Source organism: Anolis carolinensis, unplaced genomic scaffold (genome assembly GCF_035594765.1).
Source record: "Anolis carolinensis isolate JA03-04 unplaced genomic scaffold, rAnoCar3.1.pri scaffold_8, whole genome shotgun sequence".
Taxonomy (NCBI): domain Eukaryota; kingdom Metazoa; phylum Chordata; class Lepidosauria; order Squamata; family Dactyloidae; genus Anolis; species Anolis carolinensis.
Genome location: NW_026943819.1, coordinates 17690709 through 17712272, shown reverse-complemented (window position 1 = coordinate 17712272; position 21564 = coordinate 17690709). Strand labels below are relative to the sequence as shown.

The 21564-nt window shown below is 38.8% G+C and overlaps 2 protein-coding genes across 6 annotated transcripts in view; one reads left to right on the top strand and one right to left on the bottom strand.

Moving 5' to 3' along the window:
• The window catches only part of LOC103280176 (pulmonary surfactant-associated protein C), a 13043-nt gene extending 10335 nt beyond the window's left edge, over positions 1-2708 (bottom strand). The window contains exon 1 of the mRNA XM_008118250.3: positions 2497-2708. Within this exon, the coding sequence (XP_008116457.1) occupies positions 2497-2544 (48 nt within the window). The 5' untranslated portion in view covers positions 2545-2708. The remainder of the gene's footprint in view (positions 1-2496) is intronic.
• The window catches only part of LOC103280186 (thrombin inhibitor hemalin), a 27648-nt gene extending 6084 nt beyond the window's left edge, over positions 1-21564 (top strand). For 2 of the 5 annotated variants that reach the window (XM_062960930.1, XM_062960929.1), the window contains exons 3-9: positions 7163-7277; positions 9234-9408; positions 10886-10936; positions 15904-16080; positions 18782-18820; positions 20511-20690; positions 21418-21564. In XM_062960930.1, coding sequence (XP_062817000.1) covers positions 7163-7277; positions 9234-9408; positions 10886-10936; positions 15904-16080; positions 18782-18820; positions 20511-20690; positions 21418-21422 — 742 coding nt within the window. In that variant the 3' untranslated portion in view covers positions 21423-21564. Of the gene's footprint in view, positions 1-1167; positions 1363-2286; positions 2329-7162; positions 7278-9233; positions 9414-10885; positions 10937-15903; positions 16081-18781; positions 18821-20510; positions 20691-21417 lie in introns of all 5 variants that reach the window. The other 3 variants (XM_062960928.1, XM_062960927.1, XM_016996458.2) reach the window with 2 other exon arrangements.

Sequence of the window (21564 nt, the reverse complement as noted above, 5' to 3'; positions counted from 1 at the left end):
TATATATATATATATACCAATAAATCTCAAAGTCTATCTCAAAGTCCAGTCTATCTCAAAGTCCAGTTGGGGGCTGGTGCTCATCTCCATTTCTAAGCCGAAGAGCCGGCGTTGTCCATAGACACCTCCAAGGTCATGTGGCCGGCATGACTGCATGGAGCCCCCTTCCCTTTCCGCCGGAGCGGTACCTATTAATCTACTCACATTGGCATGTTTTCGAACTGCTAGGTTGGCAGGAGCTGGGGCTAACAGCGGGTGCTCATTCCGCTCCCAGGATTTGAACCTGGGACCTTTCGGTCTGCAAGTTCTGCAGCTCAGCGCTTTAACACACTGTGCCACCAGGGCCCCCCCTATAATTAGTGTTATTTACATGGAAACTATCCTGGGTTAAACCGCTGAGCTGCTGAACTTGCTGACCAAAAGATCGGCAGTTCGAATCCTGGGAGTGGGGTGAGTTCCCGCTGTTAGCCCCAGCTTCTGCCAACCTAGCAGTTTGAAAACATGGAAATGTGAGTAGATCAATAGATATCGCTCCAGCGGGAAGGTAACAGCACTCCATGCAGTCATGCCTGTGGCCACATGACTTTGGAGGTGTCTATGGACAATGCCAGCTTTTCAGCTTAGAAATGGAGATGAGTGCCAGCCCTCAGAGTCAGACACGACTTTAACATGAGGGGAAAACCACCGCAGCTTCCCATATACAGTAGAGTCTCACTTATCCAACATAAACGGGCCGGCAGAATGTTGGATAAGTGAATATGTTGGATAATAAGGAGAGATCAAGGAAAAGCCTATTAAACATCAAATTAGGTTATGATTTTACAAATGAAGCACCAAAACATCATGTCAGACAACAAATTTGGCAGAAAAAGTAGTTCAATATGCAGTAATGCTATGTAGTAATTACTGTATTTATGAATTTAGCACCCAAATATCACGATATATTGAAAACATTGACTACAAAAATGCGTTGGATAATCCAGAACGTTGGATAAGCGAGTGTTGGATAAGTGAGACTCTACTGTAGTGCCCAGCACTTAATAAATTTCACTTTCTAGAAGTGACACACATTTTAGCATAGAGCTGTGCCCTATGGGTTATAGAGTTAAAGACCTTTTTTTAAAGAACCCAATTGTACAACCTTCATTTTGATCTTTTCCCTTTTAGATAAAGTTCAAGAGAAAAGGAATCTGCTGAGGCCAGTGTTAACGTGTCGGCAAACCAACTCAGTTCCCACTCACTTTTCCATGTACAATGTAACTGCTCCAGGACAGAACAGAATCACCTTGGGCTGCAACAAAGACCGTTGTTCTTTGTTGTTCTCTGTTGATGGCCAAGCCAAGCCAAGCCAACACATGCAATGTATCGTAATTGCCACTTGATCATCTCAATGTGAATTTATAGAATCAATAAATTATTCCTCTTTGCTCATTAAAGAAGGTGGCAAGTTTGTGGTCTTGTTGAGGTGAAGGCTGACCCATAATCTTTCTCCTTTAGATTGGGGGTTCCCTAGAGTCTACGCACCTATAGATAGATATGTTTATGGCAGACCTAGCATTCCATGACTCCATAGCATTGAGCTGTGGCAGTTAAAGTGATGTCAATCTGCATTAATTATAACATATAGATAAAGGCTCCTCCGGTGGCACAATGGATTAAACCTCCCACGGGATGGTAAAACATCCAGGTGTCCCCTAGGCAATGTCCTTGCAGACGGCCAATTTTCTCACACCCGTAGCGACTTGCAGTTTCTCAAGTCACTTCTGACACAAGACGCACCTTAAAAGTTTAATTTCCCAAGCCCTTGTAATAATAAACATAAAAATATTAAATCCAGGAGTGCTGGCTCTTGCAGTTTGAACAGAGCACGGTTCTAAATTATTTTAAGGAACCTGCTTCAAGTCTGCTTTTAAATGCTTTTATCTTTTTGTCTACCCTGACACTAACAGATCCCATCTGATCTTGGAAAGTCAGCCAGGTAAGGCCCAGTTAATATTTGAATGAGAAACCATCAAGGTATTCCAGGTGTTGTAGGCTACATTTTTTTAAAAAAGGCAATGATAAACCACCATCTAAAAATAACAACATGAAATTCATGGTGTTATATTAAGTAGGTGGCTCGAAGGCACATACACCTGTTGATAATAAACCTTCTACATGTTTCTTAACCTGTTGTACATTGCCAAGAGAACTTTGGCTATATGAGTGATGATCAACTAATAGTATAAATAGATCCAAGCTGGTTTATACATTTATAATTCCTTGACACTAAGATCTATTCGACAGTGAAATACAATTTCTCGGAGGTTGGCAGAGTCTCCTTCTCTGGTAAGTGTTAAACAGAGGCTGGATTGGATCTCTCAGGAGTGCTTTGACTGAATATATATTAATGCATAGCAAAATAGGATGTAACTAGATAATCTCTTCAATGATTATACGATATTATAAAATATTGTTTTCACTCAAATGGCTAAAGAGCAAAGCAAAACAACTTACCGGGGGCTCTGATGCCGCGTTAATCTCATCCTTACTTTTGTCATCCATTTCTGCTGAGTTTCAGTCATAAAACTGCTTTAACTCCTTCCTTTTTATGTGGAAACCTATGGGAAAAGTACTGTCAACAAACTGGTAGTAGAAATATGATAATCTATCATTTTGTCTGGCTTGGTATTTCATTACCTTCAGCTAGAGGTCAGAATTTCCACTTGAGCAGCATGCCATAGAGTCGCCTTTTGGCAGCAAAGCAAGAAAACAAGAAATATCACATTTCAAACAGTGTTGTACTAGGGCAACAATCTTGAAAAACACAGTACCCTTTTCACTCCAATTACCAAGGCTAGCTGGGGATGGTGGCAGTTGTAGTCCAACATGTCTGGGCGACACCAATCGGAGCTGTACAAAGTTTCACACAAGGAATGAGGAGATCTGTGTTTAAATATCTACAATCATTCCCCACTTATTTGACAGTTTAAAGCCCAGATGTGTGTCAAAAAGTGGAAATAGCTGAAAAGAGAAATCCAGTCTTAAATATATATAACCTAGTCTATATATATAAAAGAGTGGTGGAATCATGCAGCGGACAAAACAACAAAACTAAACACCCCCACAACCTCAAAAATTGACAGCACAACCCCTCATCCAGGCCTCTAGGTTGATACAACAAAAAGAAAAGAAAAATAAAGTTCTAATTAGAGGGACTATAAAATACAGATTATCGGATTTTAACTGGATTATATAGCAGTGTAGACTCAAGGCCCTTCCACACAGCTATATAACCCATTTATAATCTTATATTATCTGCTTTGAACTGGATTATCTTGACTCCACACTGCCATATAATCCACTTCAGTGTGCATTTTATACAGCTGTGTAGAAGGGGCCTCATATAATCCAATTCTAAGCAGATAATATAAGATTATCAATATACAGTAGAGTCTCACTTATCCAACATAAACAGGGATTCAGGAAAAGACGATTAAACATCAAATTAGGTAATCATTATACAAATTAAGCACCAAAACATCATGTTATACAACCAATTTGACATTAACTACCACTAATTCCTCAATACTTTATTTCCCATACCACCATACTTTGCCACAGCAATGCATGGTCAGGCACAGATAGTTTATTATATAAAAAGCATATAATAGACTGTAAATATTATGATATATATTAATATTAATATGATGTATATATATATTATATGTATATAATAATAACGTATTGTATATACATATAATATTCATAATATTATATTGTAATACGATATAATACTAATAATACAATATAATAATATTAATTATATATTATATTTTACATGTAATATTACTAATAATATTACAATTTATTGGTACAGTAAAATATAGTAATTTATTACCAGTATTCTACTATGCTAATATGATATTGTATGTACATTTAATTTGTAAGCCGCTCTGAGTCCCCTTTGGGGTGAGATGGGCAGTATATAAATGTAGCAAATAAATAAATGAATAAATATTATATTATTGTATATTGTATTGTGTGTGTGTATCAGTGTGTGTGTATATGTATATGTATATGTGTGTGTGTGTGTGTGTATATATATATATATATAATCAGATCACTTATCCTTGGACCGATCTAGAGTGGCAAATGCCAAATCTACCTTGGGCAGGTTTAGAGCAGGACTTCGTAAACTTTTCCTCTCGCAACCCTTTCCTCCCCAAAGCCTTTTTTACGCAATCCTGGATATAACAAATGAGCATCTGAAAACTTGCTAAACAGGCTGAATTTTCTTTCTTTTTGTTTTTTTGAAGTACAGCTGAAGCATCTGCTGCAGAGTCCACTGTAAACACTGCACAGTAGTTTTGTGTAAATGTCTAAAACAACCACTAAATGGTGTTCAGAATGTTAATGTGGGATTTGTGTATTGGTAGTGTTTAAATGAAATTTGTGTCTTGCTTGCATTGCATACTGATTGCATCATCCAGAGTGTACTATAGTTTGGAAAGAGTTAATTACTAAGAAGCTGTGATGTCCTTCATGTGTAGCTGGAGCTAGGGAGTATCCAGACACAAGTGTTTGTGCATTGCTGATTGCGTCTGGTTGAGTTGAGTCGAGTGCTGTCTGCCTAGAGTGAGAGTCAAGTCCTGTGTTCATTGTCTGCAAGTCTGTTTGTCTTAATTATTACTGCTTACAGTAAAACTTGTATATAGTTTTACTAATGTCTCTGGGTATCTCTTCGTTCTGCGTTCCACTGATTCCATCCAACTACTGCTGCGCTGCAATTACTCTGACACAGAAAACTTTTTGTGACCCCAAAATTGAACTAAGGGATACCATTTGGGGTCAGGACTCAGGGCTTAAAAGTGATTATTATTATTAATAATATTTTAAATTTTTTTTATTAAAGTGATGCTGACGTACAAACTTAAAAACAAGGGAAGGTTACATAAGGGATACCGTGGGGATAGATTTAGGGTGGGAAAGGATGGGAAATAGGGGTAAGAGGATTACAATCGGAAAAGGGAAAGTAGGAAGGGGAAAGGGGGGAAAGGAAATGAGGGAAAGGAATGGGGTAAATTTATACACACATTTCTTCCTCTTTTTGTAACAGTTTATGTATATTAAGATATCATTATTGTCCCGGTTCTTTTTTTATTTAGTCTTTTTCTTTTTCTTTGAAATATATGTCCACTTTTTCCCAATTGGTCTTCTTCACGGGTTTACCTCTTGTTTCTTTCATATAAAAAGTTAATTGATCCATATCTCTTATTTCCTCCAATTTCTCTAACCAAAGATCTAATTCGGGGATCTGTTCTAATTTCCATTTTTTGGCCAGAACTATCCTAGCCGCCGTTGTTATATAAGTGAATAATTTATCATCATTTAATTCCCAATTTAAAGATGCATCCAATATTCCTAATAAGTAAGATTCGGGTTTCATAGAGAATTTTTTATTTAAATTTTTTTTGTGTTTCTTCATAATTTCCCCCCCAAAATGTTTGTATTCTAGGACAAGACCACCAACGATGGTAAAATGTACCTTCTTGGGACTTGCATTTCCAACAGTTATTCGAGTATGTTTTATACATACAGTAGAGTCTCACTTATCCAACACTCGCTTATCCAACGTTCTGGATTATCCAACGCATTTTTGTAGTCAATGTTTTCAATATATCGTGATATTTTGGTGCTAAATTCATAAATACAGTAATTACTACATAGCATTACTGTGTATTGAACTACTTTTTCTGCCAAATTTGGTGTCTAACATGATGTTTTGGTGCTTCATTTGTAATATCATAACCTAATTTGATGTTTAATAGGCTTTTCCTTAATGCCTCCTTATTATCCAACATATTCGCTTATCCAACATTCTGCCGGCCCGTTTATGTTGGATAAGTGAGACTCTACTGTAATTCCCAATTTCTTAGGTGTCATATACCACCTGTGGAAAATTTTTAGCCAATTTTCTTTAAGTCCCAGGCATAGGTATATTTAATTTTTCTTTTCCAGACTTGTCCCCATTCTGAAAAATTTATAGTATGACCAATATTTTTGGCCCAACTAATCATGCATTGTTTCACTGACTCCTCTTCAGTCGACCACCCTGATAATGTGTTATAAATTTTAGAAATCTCTTTTTTTGTTAGATATTAGTAATTTGTCCCATACACCTTCAGACTCACTAAAACCAATTTTTACATCCCTATTAAATTTTTCTTTAATTTGTGCGTATTGAAACCATGAGAGATTTTGGAAAATTTTTCCTAATTCTACTTGAGATTTTAGATTGTAAGATCCATTAGTTTTCTTCAAAATGTCTTTATATCTTGGCCATTTTTTCCAATTTAAGAGTGATTTAGATCACCACTACCACCATCCTAGCCACTGCAGAGGTGGGATGAACCTCTGCAGTGGGAATGAACCTGGCTCGTTGCCACCAGAAGACAACCCTTATGTCCCTGCTCTCTTTTCTTCTTTACGACAACAAGTGGTTGTAACATAGCTCATGTCAGTTACTTATTATCTGGTGTGACATCAGTTGTGGCACCAGAGTGATGCTAGGGGAGGGAGAGGAGGGATCGCCCTTTTCTCTCCTACTCTCCCTCCTCTGATCACTTTGTTGATCTGGCCAGCATCCCTCCAGGCGACAAGCCACCGGCATGAGCCATTTTGCAGCTGTTGGCTATTGTGAAAAGGAGATCGATGAAGAGATGGACAGCGAGTGCCATCTCATCTCAAAACTGACCCAACTATTTACATGGGCCCGAAGAACAAAGTAATTGTTCTGGATTTACCTGCTTAATTATTACCTGCCTTGAGTGCCATTTTTTTGCCAGCAAGGTAGGACAGACAATTACAAATTGCAATCAATAAACATACCAAAAGGAAAGGGTAGGTGGTTATATGCATGAAAAAACAGCCACTTTGTAAACACCATATCACAGGGCCTGGACATTTTCTGGCTATCTCAGGATTATGCTAATTGACTTTATAGTTTCACTGTGTCCTTAGATGAAAGAGAATAGTATCCATTCCAACCAGCAAGAAACCTTGAACTGTACAGAACTGTTTTGGCATGTTCCTACTCATTCACACTTTGTTTGTGATGTCCTAGCAACACATTCTTCATCTTTTTGCCTCTCTTTCCTTTCCTGTTGCACATTGTCTAAAGTGCAAGCACCACCATCAAACAGACACCATGCATTGCGGGAACATGGTCATCTCTCTCTTCACTATGGGTTCGATCATATCTTGGTCCAAGCTGCCTGGTATCGTTGCCAAATCAAGTAAGTTTAATCAAGGCGCTTAAAAACCTGGCTCTTCCAAAAGGCCTTTGACGTTTAATTTGTTGTTGGACTGATCTATCTGCCCATTTTATAATAGCCCCATTCTTGAGGTGTTACCAATGTTATTTTGCACTTTATTGTCCATTTCAACCGTGAAATACCTTCCCCATTCCGGCACATTCTGCACTGGGTTTTATGAATTAGTCTCCTGTTTTAATATTGTATGCTTCATGTCAATTTTATCGATTGTTTTACTGATAATTGAGGTTTTATTGGTATAATTGTTTTATTGTTGTATCATTGATATTTGATTGTTTTATCGGGCTAGGCCCCATGTAAGCTGCCCCGAGTCCCTTCGGGGAGATGGGGTGGGGTATAAAAATAAAGTAGTTGTTGTTATTATTATTATTATTATTATTATTATTATTATTATTATTATTATTAGTTCATGACTGATTTTAAAACATACCAGGAACCTCAAACCATTATGCCATGTTGAGTCTCTCCTCTTCTGCTCATCACATTTATTCATTACAGCCCTCTTGGGCACATCTACACTGACCACTTAATGTGAATTGTAGACGTGGTGTGAATGCGAGCAGCAATGTGCTTTTAAAGCCTTAAACCAGGAGAAGCAAAATCCCAAAATACTCCAAAATAGGCTCTGTGGTGCTCACCAGCAAGCATAGATGTAAACCACATCGTATGGTGAATTTGATTTAAGGAACAGGCATTCTGGAGATCCGCGCATGACCATTGTGTGTGTGTTGGGGAGGGGGAACCCTGAATCCTCCATCGCGTTGTTTTGCGGATATTGTGAATCCTGGCACGTGGATGGAGATGGCCTCTCTAGTGTGAGCAAGCTCCTCTCAGGCTTTCATTGCTCCCATCTCTACTGAGTTTGTGTTTTTGAAGGGTTGTTGTATGTCTTTCGGGCTGTGTGGTCATGTTCCAGAAGTATTCTCTCCTGACGTTTCGCCCACATCTATGGCAGGCATCCTCAGAGGTTGTGAGGTATGGATAAACTAGGCAAGGAAAGGAAAAAATATATATCTGTGGAAAGTCCAGGGTGTAACAAGAGTCCTTTGTCACTGGGAAGCCAGCATTAATGTTTCTGTTAATCACCCTAATTAGCATTGGAAAGGTTTTGTCTCTTGCCTGGGGCGCATCCTTTGTTCAGTCATTAGCTGTCCTCTGCCCTCAGAGTGTTGGTTCCCATCTATTGTTTTGATTTTAGAGTTTTTTTTAATACTGGTAGCCAGATTTTGTTCATTTGTTCATCTACTGATTTTGTTCCAGATTACGTGGTCAGTTTAGATGTGTCCTCAGCGCATTGCCCAATAATTGCAATCTATTGGACTTTGTATTCCATTTGAGAATTTCCAATTGTCCCCATTGGATTGTTTATTCTATAAGTCTAATGCTATAGTGCCTGATATATATCTTAAAATGGATTGCTCTCATATTGGAAGACTTGATTTTGTCAAATAACAAAATCAATACGAACATAGCAAATATAAATACCTGAAGAATGAACTCCTGTTGGCGTCTCACTCGCAGCAATATAAGCATTTTGGGACCCGGAGGAAAATTTCGTTCAGTGGAGCAGAACTTTTGCAGGTGTAATTGTGCACTGCTACACTTCCTTACATTTGGTTCTGCCTGTCTGTGTCGCTGCCTCTCAAGCCTTCCAAATTGACTCTTAAATGATTGGCGGGTGTTGCCTGGGTTCTGGACTATCCATGATTGGTAAGGTAAATGGGAATGTAGGCCAAAGATTTTCCAGTTCAACCAGTAGGGTTCCCAGAGATTGTTCCAAAACCCATTCAAAGATGTTGGGAAATAATAGGTAGCACCCACTTCCATTGCTGACTCATCTCTTTACTGCCAAAAAGATGAGATGAGAGTGTATGAGCCATGGCTTTGTTTCTTTGTTTCTCCTCCTCTGTCTCCCAGAATCTATGCCCAGATGGTGTAAACGCCCCCCGAGATATGGAAACTGCAATGAAGCATTTCAAAACTTTTACTTTAATCCCAAGAAAAACTTATGCCAGACATTCATTTACAGCGGATGCGGAGGAAACAAAAATAACTTTGCAACTCTCGTCGACTGCCTTTATGAATGTGAAAGGTTTGGTAAGGGCTACAACCGTTTCCATTTTCTTAAGCTTTCTAGATGCATAGATTTCTGGAGACCAAATATGTTTAAAATATTTCCTATTGTCTCTCCCAGGTGTTTATTATATTGATTATATTCTGAGAAAATGGAGTTACGTTGTAGTCTTTGATTGCTTAAACTGTTATTACAGCCAAGGTTGTTGTTGAAAGCATTCATGACTGGGTTCTTGTGCCTTTTCCGGGCTGTGTGGCCATGTTCCAGAAGCATTCTCTCCTGACATTTTGCCCACATCTATGGCAGGCATCCTCAGAGGTTGTGAAGTACAGTAGAGTCTCGCTTATCCAACTTAAACGGGCCAGCAGAATGTTGGATAAGCGAATATGTTGGATAATAAGGAGAGATTAGGGAAAAGGCTATTAAACATCAAATTAGGTTATGATTTTACAAATTAAGCACCAAAACTTCATGTTATACAACAAATTTGACAGAAAAAGTAGTTCAATACTCAGTAATGCTATGTAGCAATTACTGTATTTACGAATTTAGCACCAAAATATCATGATGTATTGAAAACATTGACTACAAAAATGCGTTGGATAATCCAGAATGTTGGATAAGCGAGTGTTGGATAAGTGAGACTCTACTGTATATTGGAAAACTAAGCAAGGGAGGTTTATAATGTCAGGAGATAACGCTTCTGGAACATGGCCATACAGCCTGGAAAATGCACAACAACCCACAGCCAAGATTGTTAATTTTATGACTTCTTCAATATTCCCCTTTTGCACAAATATTTCTTTTTCTTTTGGTCAAATGTAAACATACCCCATAGAGACAAAGTTACAAAATATATAAACATCCCACAATAGAGTTTTACATTTTGACTGACTCATAAGTTTTTTTAAAAGCCCTTTTACAAGGAGGTGTAGGTGCATAATTTGGTCATGTATTTGTTTCCTGACCAAATAAACTATATCTCTAGGCAGGTTCCACTGGGTTGGCTCTTTCGAAATCAAGGTTGTCAATCAAGCAACTGAATATTCAAAATAATCTGTTCTTTCCTTTTAAATAATGAGTGGGTGAAGAGCAATATTTTGTCATTCATTGGTTATTATTATTAGCCTGTTTCTTTGTTTTTACATTATTGTGAACCACTTTGCAAAGTTGATGTGCCCCAAAATTAGGGAGAAAGAGCAGAGAGTGGCCGACAGTTTTTGAGGGCCAGAATGGAGTCTACCATGGGTTCTGATTTGCAGTCCTTGAGTCTTCTTACTTTAAACGTAGTAGACTATTCATTACCTTTGCTAAAATAAGGTTCAGTTTATCTTCCTGTCTCTTCTGTACATGGAATGAGGAGGAAGTGGCCAGTGATGTTCTCCGTTTCCCTGTGAAAATATTTTATCAAATGGCTTAACTCATTGCTGGATGCTCATGTGGAATAGTCACCTTGATAACTCTGTAATTTGTGTTCTCCTTCCTTTTCTCAAAGTGCTCATCACACCCTGGAAAGATCTGGCAGGTGATATGAAGTGGCGGCGAGGTATGTTCTCTATTGCCTCTTCAAGGGAATTCATCTTGGGGTGGGCAATTAGAAGAAGGACTATTAACCATGGAGAAATCAAATGACAGAACATAATCTGGAAAGCAAGTGAAAGGTAGGATACAATGGATACCTAGGTATCCAGATGATTTTATTTAAAAAATCCAGATGATAAGTGTGAGCTGCCTGGGACAGCCATTTAAGGCTGCAAATCTCAAGGACCATTCAATCCTGAACTTCATGGGTTGAAAATATACCAGTGCTAGCTACTGGTTTCCATGTCAGCAAAGCATCAAATCCACTCTAGATTTTAGTTTGCATCTTAAAGAAACTACCCAAGGTGCTGAACCCTATTTTCACATCAGCTCCAGCACCTTAGATTGCTCTGGGCTCAAATTCAGGTGGGATTCAGCATTTCGCTAATCTAGTAATACCAAACCGCATCTACACTGTTTTATAATACAGTAGAGTCTCGCTTATCCAACGTAAACGGGCTGGCAGAATGTTGGATAAGCGAATATGTTGGATAATAAGGAGAGATTAAGTAAAAGCCTATCAAACATCAAATTAGGTTATGATTTTACAAATTAAGCACCAAAACATCATGTTATACAACAAATTTGACAGAAAAAGTAGTTCAATACACGGTAATGCTATGTAGTAATTACTGTATTTATGAATTTAGCACCAAAATATCACGATGTATTGAAAACATTGACTACAAAAATGCGTTGGATAATCCAGAACGTTGGATAAGCGAGTGTTGGATAAGTGAGACTCTACTGTAATACCTTATTTATATTCTGCCCTTCTCCCCAACAGGCTCAGATCAGATTACAGTATATTTGTTTACAGTATATTTATACAGGCAAACATTCAATGCCTTGTTACAATGAGACACACATACACAAACAAAGGCAAAGGCTTCTCCTTTCATTTCTGGTGCTCTTCTCCATTTCCAAGCAGAGGAGCCTGCATTGTTCCCTCCTGGTTGTGTGGCCGACAAGACTATTTAGAGTGTCTTTTTGACTTTTCTCGCCGAAGTGGTACCCATTTATCTACCCATATTTGCATGTTTTCGAACTGCTAGGTTGGCAGCAGCTAGGGCTAACAGCGGGAGCCCACCCCATCCTGTGGATTCAAACTGCAAACCTTTAGGTCAGCAGTTCAGCAGCATGAGAGTTTAACCCATTGTGCCACTGCAGCCCCATATAATGAACTGCATTATATTGTCAATGTAGACCAACGGTTCTCAAAGTGTGCTCTGGGGAGCCCTTCCCTCCCCCTCCCTTGCCTCCTCTTCCCCCAAAAGCTTTTTTCCTCACTTCCCTCACCCTCAAAAGACTTTCCCCCTCACCTTTCTTACTTCCAAAACTCTGTTTTCCTCCCACTGCTCAGGGGGTGCTTTGATGGTGCTTATCTTGCATGGCAGAAGAGGGTTAGACTGGATGGCCCCTGGGATTTTCCACTGAAATACTGTTAAGTTTATGTTGGTCAAAATGTTTCCCCATGTCTGGTGTATGTATGTATATATACACAGTAGTGTCTCACTTATCCAACATAAACGGGCCGGCAGAACATTGGATAAGCGAATATGTTGGATAATAAGGAGGCATTAAGGAAAAGCCTATTAAACATCAAATTAGGTTATGATTTTACAAATTAAGCACCAAAACATCATGTTGTGCAACAAGTTTGACAGAATAAGTAGTTCAATATGCAGTAATGCTATGTAGTAATTCCTATATTTACGAATTTAGCACCAAAATATCTTGATATATTGAAAACATTGACTACAAAAATGTGTTGGATAATCCAGAACGTTGGATAAGCGAGTGTTGGATAAGTGAGACTCTACTGTATATATATATATGTACATTATAAGCATTTCTTGGGGCTTCACAAGAAACCTTTCCTTCAAAAAGGGCTCCATGGCTGAAAAGTTTTGAGAACCCTTTGTGTAGATCAGGGGTCCCCAAACTAAGGCCCGGGGGCCGAATGCGGCCCTCTAAAGTCATTTACCTGGCCCCCACCCTCAGTTTTATAATACATTTTTATATCAATTTTAATAATAAAATATATTGTATATACATATCATATTGATAAAAATATTATAATGTTATACAATATAATGCTAATAATAATACCATATAATAATATTAATTATATGTTATATATTACATATAATATTACAATATAGTGGTATAGTTCAATATAGTAATGTATAATGCTAATATTGTTCTATGCTAATAATATAATATATTGTATGTACGTACAGCTGCTCTGAGTCCCCTTCAGGATAAGAAGGGTAGGATATAAATGTAGTAAATAAATGTAGTAAGTAAATAAATAATTAATTTTAGACTTAGGCTCACCCAAATTCTGAAATGACTTGAAGGCACACAACAACAACAACAAACAACAATCCTAATTAACTTGACTATCTTATTGGCCCATACTTTCCATTGAAATCCTGATAGGTTTATGTTGGTTAAGATTGTTTTCATTTTTAAATATTGTATTGTTCTTTCATTGTTGTTGTTATGTCTGCAGATGGTACAAATAAGACATGTGCAGTGTGCATAGGAATTTGTTCGTATTTTTTTTCAAATGATAATTCGGCCCCTCAACAGTCTGAAGGATTGTGGACCGGCCCTTTGCTTTAAAAGTTTGAGGACCCCTGATGTAGAGTCATATGAAGCAGACTGAAATGCATTGACTTGATTATATGAGTCTAAGTAAAGGTAAAGGTTTTCCTCTGATGTTAAGTCTAGTCATGTCTGACTCTGGGAGGTGGTGCTCAGCTCCATTTCTAAGCCGAAGAGGACCTGCCCAGAGATACCCCCTGAGGCAGTGGGCTTTATTGTCTATTTTAATTGTATAGTTGTATTTTTTAATATTCCCATTTTTTGACTATGTAATGTATGCTGTTTAGATTGGAAACTGCTCTGAGCTGCCTCGGGGAGATAGGGCGGTATATAAATAAAGTTTTTATTATTATTATCAACACAATGATGTTGTATGGCACAGCAAACAAGATAGATATGCTGGATTTCGTTTCGCAAAACCACAAGTCGAACACTTCCCAAGTGTCTAGGACTGTGTGATGTATTTTCTGATGATGTGTGCAGATCCCAGTAGGGTGGCCTTTTGCAGTTGGCAGATGGTGATTTTGTCAATGTCTATTGTTTCCAAATGCCGGCTGAGATCTTTTGGCACAGCACCCAGTGTGCCCATCACCACCGGGACCACCTGTACTGGTTTCTGCCAGAGTCTTTGAAGTTCAATCTTGAGGTCCTGATAGCGGCTGAGTTTTTCCTGTTGTTTTTCATCTATGCGACTGTCACCTGGGATGGCAACATCAATGATCCAAACCTTGTTCTTTTCCACAACTGTGATGTCTGGTGTGTTGTGTTCCAGAACTTTGTCAGTCTGGATTCGGAAGTCCCACAGTATCTTTGCGTGCTCATTTTCCAATACTTTTGCAGGTTTGTGATCCCACCAGTTCTTTGCTGCTGGGAGGTGGTACTTGAGGCATAAGTTCCAATGAATCATTTGGGCCACATAGTTGTGCCTCTGTTTGTAGTCTGTCTGTGCGATTTTCTTACAGCAGCTGAGGATATGATCAATGGTTTCGTCGGTTTCCTTGCACAGTCTGCATTTTGGGTCATCAGCTGATTTTTCAATCTTTGCCTTAATTGCATTTGTTCTGATGGCTTGCTCCTGGGCTGCAAGGATCAGGCCTTCTGTCTCCTTCTTCAGGGTCCCATTCGTGAGCCAGAGCCAGGTCTTCTCCTTATCAGCTTTTCCTTCAATTTTGTCAAGGAACTTTCCATGCAGTGTTTTGTTGTGCCAGCTGTCAGCTCTAGTTTGTAGTGCGGTTTTCTTGTACTGGTTTTTTGTCTGCTGTGTTTTGAGGAGTTTCTGATTTTTGACTTCAATCAAAGCAGGTTCTTCACTTTGCTTGACATATTCTGCCAGGGCATGTTCTTCTTCTTTGACTGCTTGTTTTACTTGTAAGAGTCCTCTGCCCCCTGATCTTCTAGGCAGATTTTTTTTAATTATTTTTTATTATTTTTATTATTATTATTATTATTATAGAATAGAATGTATATATAGAATGTTATAATAGAAATAACATTTCTATTGCACTTTATGCTACTCATTCAGCTGAAAACAGCCCCTATGTTTACCTCATCCCAAGCCCCTTACCAATGAAAACAGTTTGGGTCTCTTACTTCTTTTCTACTGGGCAAGCTGGCCTCCAACGTATGCACATTATATGTGCATTGTAAGGATAGCAGGCTTTGGATGTTTGGAGCTACAACTGCCATAATCCTTGACTACTGGCTGGAGCTGATGGGAATTGTGGCTCATATCATCTGGAAAGTACTGGGCCGCCTATAATTACCGTAAAGGAATGAAGCACAAGGCGTAGCAGCTTTCTCCTACTCTTCCTATGCCAAAGGCCAAAACAGAATTTCAGGGTTATCTGTTTGTGACTCCACACATATTTGCCCAGTACGTAAGTATCTTCAGCAAACCCTTTGTACACAGAACTGGCCCAAGCATGAGATGAAAGGAGACGATAAGAGGGTCAGAATAGACAAAGCTGTCCAGACCAAGGAGAGTATGCTGCCTTTTTACTAGACACTCTTATTCCGGTTTCACTGCTGGTTTCTGTACATGGAACGAGATAAAACCCATCTATTCCTTTGTCACGAGCAATAGCATGTTTAGAAGTGACCTAGCCCTAGCGAGTTTATCATTAATCTGACTTTCGTGATATATGCTTGGCGTAAGGATTGCGTTCCCTCTTTCTCTCTCCCATTTACTATCCACCACAATAGCAATCTGTCCCCGCTCAGAGATCCAGCACTTTTACACACCATTGACATCTATATATGTAAGACGGATAGATGCCGGATATGAACATTGTGTCCCCTCCTCTTCATTTTCCCCTCCAGATCCAGATCCAGAATGCAAACCCAGATGGAGAAAAGGACGGTGCCGACATAAACTAACTCGCTATTATTATGATGTCAAGAATAAACGATGTAGGCCTTTCACGTATAGTGGCTGTGGAGGCAATTACAACAATTATGCAACCTACGAGCAGTGTGCTCAGAAATGTGAACCATTTGGTAAAATGCGCTACCTCCCTCACTTTTGCCCCTCTGTGTTTTTCCTCTCAAAAGTATCCATGCAGTAATAGCATTCTTACAAGAGCCAGAGGAGTTTCTGTCAGCTAATAATGGAGGAAGGAGGCATTTTTGTTACTGTCATAGACATTCTGTTCCAGAATACATACCATTTATACAATTTATTCGCATAAAAACTTGATTATAAGCCAATGATGGGCAACCTTTTGCACTTGGTGTGTCAAAATTCACCAAAAAACCTAGCATGACTTAGGTGGTGTGTCACTTGGAGAAAAAAAAACCCCATAATTTCACAATATATATAGTTTAAATAACAAAAATATATAATCTATATATATAAAAGAGTGATGGCATCAGGGCAGCGGACAAAACAACAAAACTACAGGCCCCCCAAACTCCAAATTTGACAACACAACCCATCATCCACGCCTCTAGGTTGATACAACAAAAAGAAAAGAAAAATAAAGTCCTAATTAGAGAGAAAGGAATAATTGTTTTTATCCAATTGCTGCCAGTTACAAGGCTAAGTTCCACCCACTTGGTCTCCTAGCAACCTACTCAGCCAGGACAGGCACAGTTAGGCCTCACTTAGGCCTCTTCCACAGATTATCTAATTTGCACTGGATTATATGGCAGTGTAGACACATCGAATCATAGCATCAGACAGTTAGGAGACACCCCTAAAGGCCATCCAGCCCAACCCAATTCTGCCATGCAGGACACAATCCAAGCAGTCCCAACAGATGGCCACCCAGCCTCTCAATACTACTACTACTACTACTAATAATAATAATAATAATAATAACAACATCATCATACAATCCTAAGGTTTGGAGTGACCTCTAAGGATCATCCAGATCAACCTCCTTCTACCATACAGGACACAATCCAAACACTCCTGAAAAATGGCCATCCAGCCTCTACATAATAATGATGATGATGATGATGATAATGATGATAATAATAATAATAATAATAATAATAATAATAATAATAATAATAATAATAGAAGCATAGAATCCAAGAGTTTGGAGAGACCCCTAAGGGCCATCCAGCCCAACCCTTTCTACTATGCAACAGGACACAATCCAAGCATTGACAACACATGGACAACGTATAAATACTATACAATACTACACAGGGACATAGACCCCCCTCTACCCTCACCACTTTCACAGTACACAAACAACCAAATGCATACTAAACATAAAGACAACCATACAACAGACATTCAATACCATCGCTACCTAAACAATTTCTAACCAACACAACCAGACAATGCCACAGCAACGCGTGGCTGGGCACAGCTAGTTGTAATATATAACTGTATTTAATAAATCAAAAACTATTTACTACCATTATTTCCATGTACAACAATCTATGGTAGCTCTTGCAGTTTCCACGCTGATTTCTCTCTATTGTAGTTTCAATGTAGTCATGAATAATGAATAATATAATAATATACTAGCTGTGCCCGGCCACGCATTGCTGTGGCTTATGGGAATCCTTTGTCGGCCAGGTGGAATAGCAGTGAATAGACTTGAGGGGTTGTGCTGCCAAGTTTTGTGTTTCTGGGATGTGTAATTTTGTTGTTTTGTCCTATGCCGAAATTTCATTACCCTTTTATATATATAGATTACAATAATAATAGAATTATAATATATATACACACACACACACACACACACACATATATATATATATATATATATATATATATATATATATATATATATATATATATACGTGTGTGTGTGTGTGTGTGTGTGTGTGTGTGTAATATGCATAATTCCCATGGAGTAAACAACAAAACCACTGGACCAAATCACACCAAATTTGGCCACAAAAGACATTAGTCATCCGATCAATCTGCATGCTGCAGCGTGTCAGCAAAAATGGCTAGGCGTGTCATTGCTGACACGCGTGTCATAGGTTGGCCATCACTGTTATAAGCAGTTCAGCTGCTGAAATCAATGGAGGGATGGTGGAAGTTAGGTTTTCCCCTGACATTAAGTCTAGCTGTGTCCGACTCTGCGGGGTGGTGTTCATCTCCATTTCTAAACTGAAGAGCCAGCGTTGTCCATAGACACCTCCAAGGTCATGTGGCCAGCATGACTGCATGAAGCGCCGTTACTTTCCCACTATTGACCTACTCACCTTTGCATGTTTTCGAACTGCTAGGTTGGCAGAAGCTGGGGCTAACAGCAGGAGCTCACTCCACTCCCTGTATTCGAACTGCCGACCTTTCGATCAGCAAGTTCAGCAGCTCAGCAATTTAACCCGCTGCTCCACTGGGGTTCCAGGGACTGTGGAACTTGTAGTTTAAAAAAGTAACTTTCCCAAGCTGTGGATTTGACATGACTTGACTTAGGTGATGAGCATGCCATAATCTGGCCTTGGCAGTAAGCAATTATTTCAGGAGGGAACACTATAAAGGCAACTTTTTTTTAAAAAAAAGTAACTTTCTGAACTCTAGTCTTTGGGAATGTTATCCAAAGCATGGTAACGTTTATTCAACAACAGTTCAGAATGGGAATTTTGATTTGCAAAAATACTCCAGTGCCTGGAAAATCAACCCTCCTCCATTTTCTTCTATTTAGTTTTTCTTGAGTTTAGAATTGAGCATCTCCAATCAAACCACTATCTTCCCACTCAATGATTGTTTTTCTTCTCTTTGCCATAGGAAGTCCCGACTATTCGAAACACCCTGAAAGGAATCCTGGTAAAATCTCTGCAGTGATCTTCTTCTGTCATTTATATGTTAGTTCAGGCATGGGTAAACTTTCAACCCTCCGGGTGTTTTGGACTTCAACTCCCACAATTCCTAACAGTAGGCTGTTAGGAATTGTGGGAGTTGAAGTCCAAAACACCCAGAGGGGTGAAGTTTGCCCATACCTGTGTTAGTTCATACTTGCAATTTATATTCTGTCCCACACAGCACATTGTTCTCTGTTACTTTACTGTCGATCAAAAGAGTCCCTTTCACATGACACAGTTGTAGTGCTATGATTCCACTTTAATTGACATGACAACATTCTATGGGATCCTGAGATTGCAGTTTAGGGGAGGACATTTGTATTATGTAGGGGTCCTCATTTTAGTCTTTGAAATGTTGGAGGGGACAGAACCCAACTTAATAAGAGACTTAATGGCAAATTTTCTAAATATGCTAAATCCATTGTGAGAGATAGCTAATACCACAGTAGTGGACTAGCCTAACAAGTTTTTATTTTATTTTTAGCTATCAGTAATTCAAATGTTTTGTCACAAGCTGGAGGTTCTACCTCCAGAAATCACAAATGTAGTACAGTAGAGTCTCACTTATCCAACACTCGCTTATCCAACGTTCTGGATTATCCAACGCATTTTTGTAGCCAATGTTTTCAATACATCGTGATATTTTGGTGCTAAATTCGTAAATACAGTAATTACAACATAACATTACTGCGTACTGAACTACTTTTTCTGTCACATTTGTTGTATAACATGATGTTTTGTGCTTAATTTGTAAAATCATAACCTAATTTGATGTTTAATAGGTTTCTCCTTTATCTCTCCTTATTATCCAACATATTCGCTTATCCAACGTTCTGCCGGCCCATTTATGTTGGATAAGTGAGACTCTACTGTATTTTAAAAACACTGTTTCCTGCCTTTCACAAAGTGAGATTAGCTTTTCTAGATTTCCTTAGGTAAAGGTAAAGGTTTTCCCCTGACGTTAAGTCCAGTCATGTCCAATTCTGGGGGTTGGTTCTCATCTCCATTTCTAAGTCGAAGAGCCAGCGTTGTCCATAGACACCTCCAAGGTCATGTGGCCGGGATGACGGCATGGAGTGCCGTTACCTTCCAGCCAGAGCATTACCTATTGATCTACTCACCTTTGCATGTTTTCGAACTGCTAGGTTGGCAGAAACTGGGGCTAACAGCAGGAGCTCACCCCACTTCTTGGATTCGAACTGCCAACCTTTTAGTCAGTAAGTTCAGCAGCTCAGCGGTTTAATCCGCTGCACCACTGGAGGCTCTTAAGATTTCCTTAAAGGCACACAAACTCTTGAAAATGAGGGCTATTTGCTGAAACAGTTTGAAGAACAAATTGGCTTCAATTTTTCTTGGAGGTACAGTATTCTAGTGCCAATGTACCATTTCACTGATGTGTTGTAGAGCTAGAATTTTTAAAAAGAAATAAACAAGAAGAATAAGAAAGATAAAATGAGAACCTCAGCAACAAGTATCATGACCTTCCAGCACGGGAATCCTGTCCAAAAGAGCTCAGTGGTGACTAAGTTTGCATTGTGTTCCAGAAGTATTCTTTCCTGACGTTTTGCCCACATCTATGGCAGGCATCCTCAGAGGTTGTGAGGGATATTGAAAACTAACTTTGCATTTCTTCTTTTTCCTCTTCTCTGCCCCAGAAACTAAGCCTCACACATGCAACCTGCCGGTAGATGTAGGACCTTGCAATGCAAGTTTTCCTCGTTTCTATTATGATGCCAAAACAAAGAGCTGCAAGCCATTTAATTTTGGTGGCTGTAATGGCAATAGCAATAACTTTGGGACTATAGAAGATTGTATTTTGGAATGTAAAAACCGAGGTAAGGCCAATGACTGTTAAAGTGACAACAATGTGCTTTATACATTGTTATACATCTTGAAACATTCATACGTTTGAGAAATAGGAAAGGAGAGGATTCTGTTTGAAAATCTGTAATTTTTTTCTCTTCAATATTTTCAAGTAATTACTTTTTAGAAGTTTTGTTCCCCCTAGTTCTGAATAGTATGGGAATACTATGCAAGATGACAAAACTTCACTACTGGAAGTCACATTTCCATAGCAGCAGTGTAAGAGTGATATTTTGTTTAATGTGTTGTTGAAGGCTTTCATGGCCAGAATCACTGGGTTGTTGTAAGTTTTCTGGGCTGTATGGCCATGTTCCAGAATGCTTCTGGAATCTTTCTGGAACATGGCTATACAGCCTGGAAAACTCACAACAACCCAAATATTTTGTTTGTTTAAGAAAAACCAACAAGGAATGCTGAGAGAGAAGGAAATCCTTTCATCTTTCCTTGAAACGTCTACTCTCTGAGACAAAATGTCTTCAACCTTCTGCCATGAACCTGGGTTCTATTATGAGAGACAAAAACTGCTATCTATTTCATCCCTACATTACATTTATTTTTTGCTTCTATCATGTGTCTCACCTCATTATTTTTCTAAACAGAAATATCCCAAATCATAAACTTTCATTACTGGGAAATTAGTATTTGCCTTCTCTTCCAAATTAATTCTCCCAATGTGATGTGTTTTCATTCTGTCCTTAGGTTAACTCGAGATCTACAGCATAATATTTTCAGGCTCACTGACATGCAAATGGATCACACAGAATAAAAGCATTAGGAGTAACCATGAAGACTTTTCATCTTGATGTACCAGACCTTGATGGGGACGAATAAATTCACTTTCTTGCC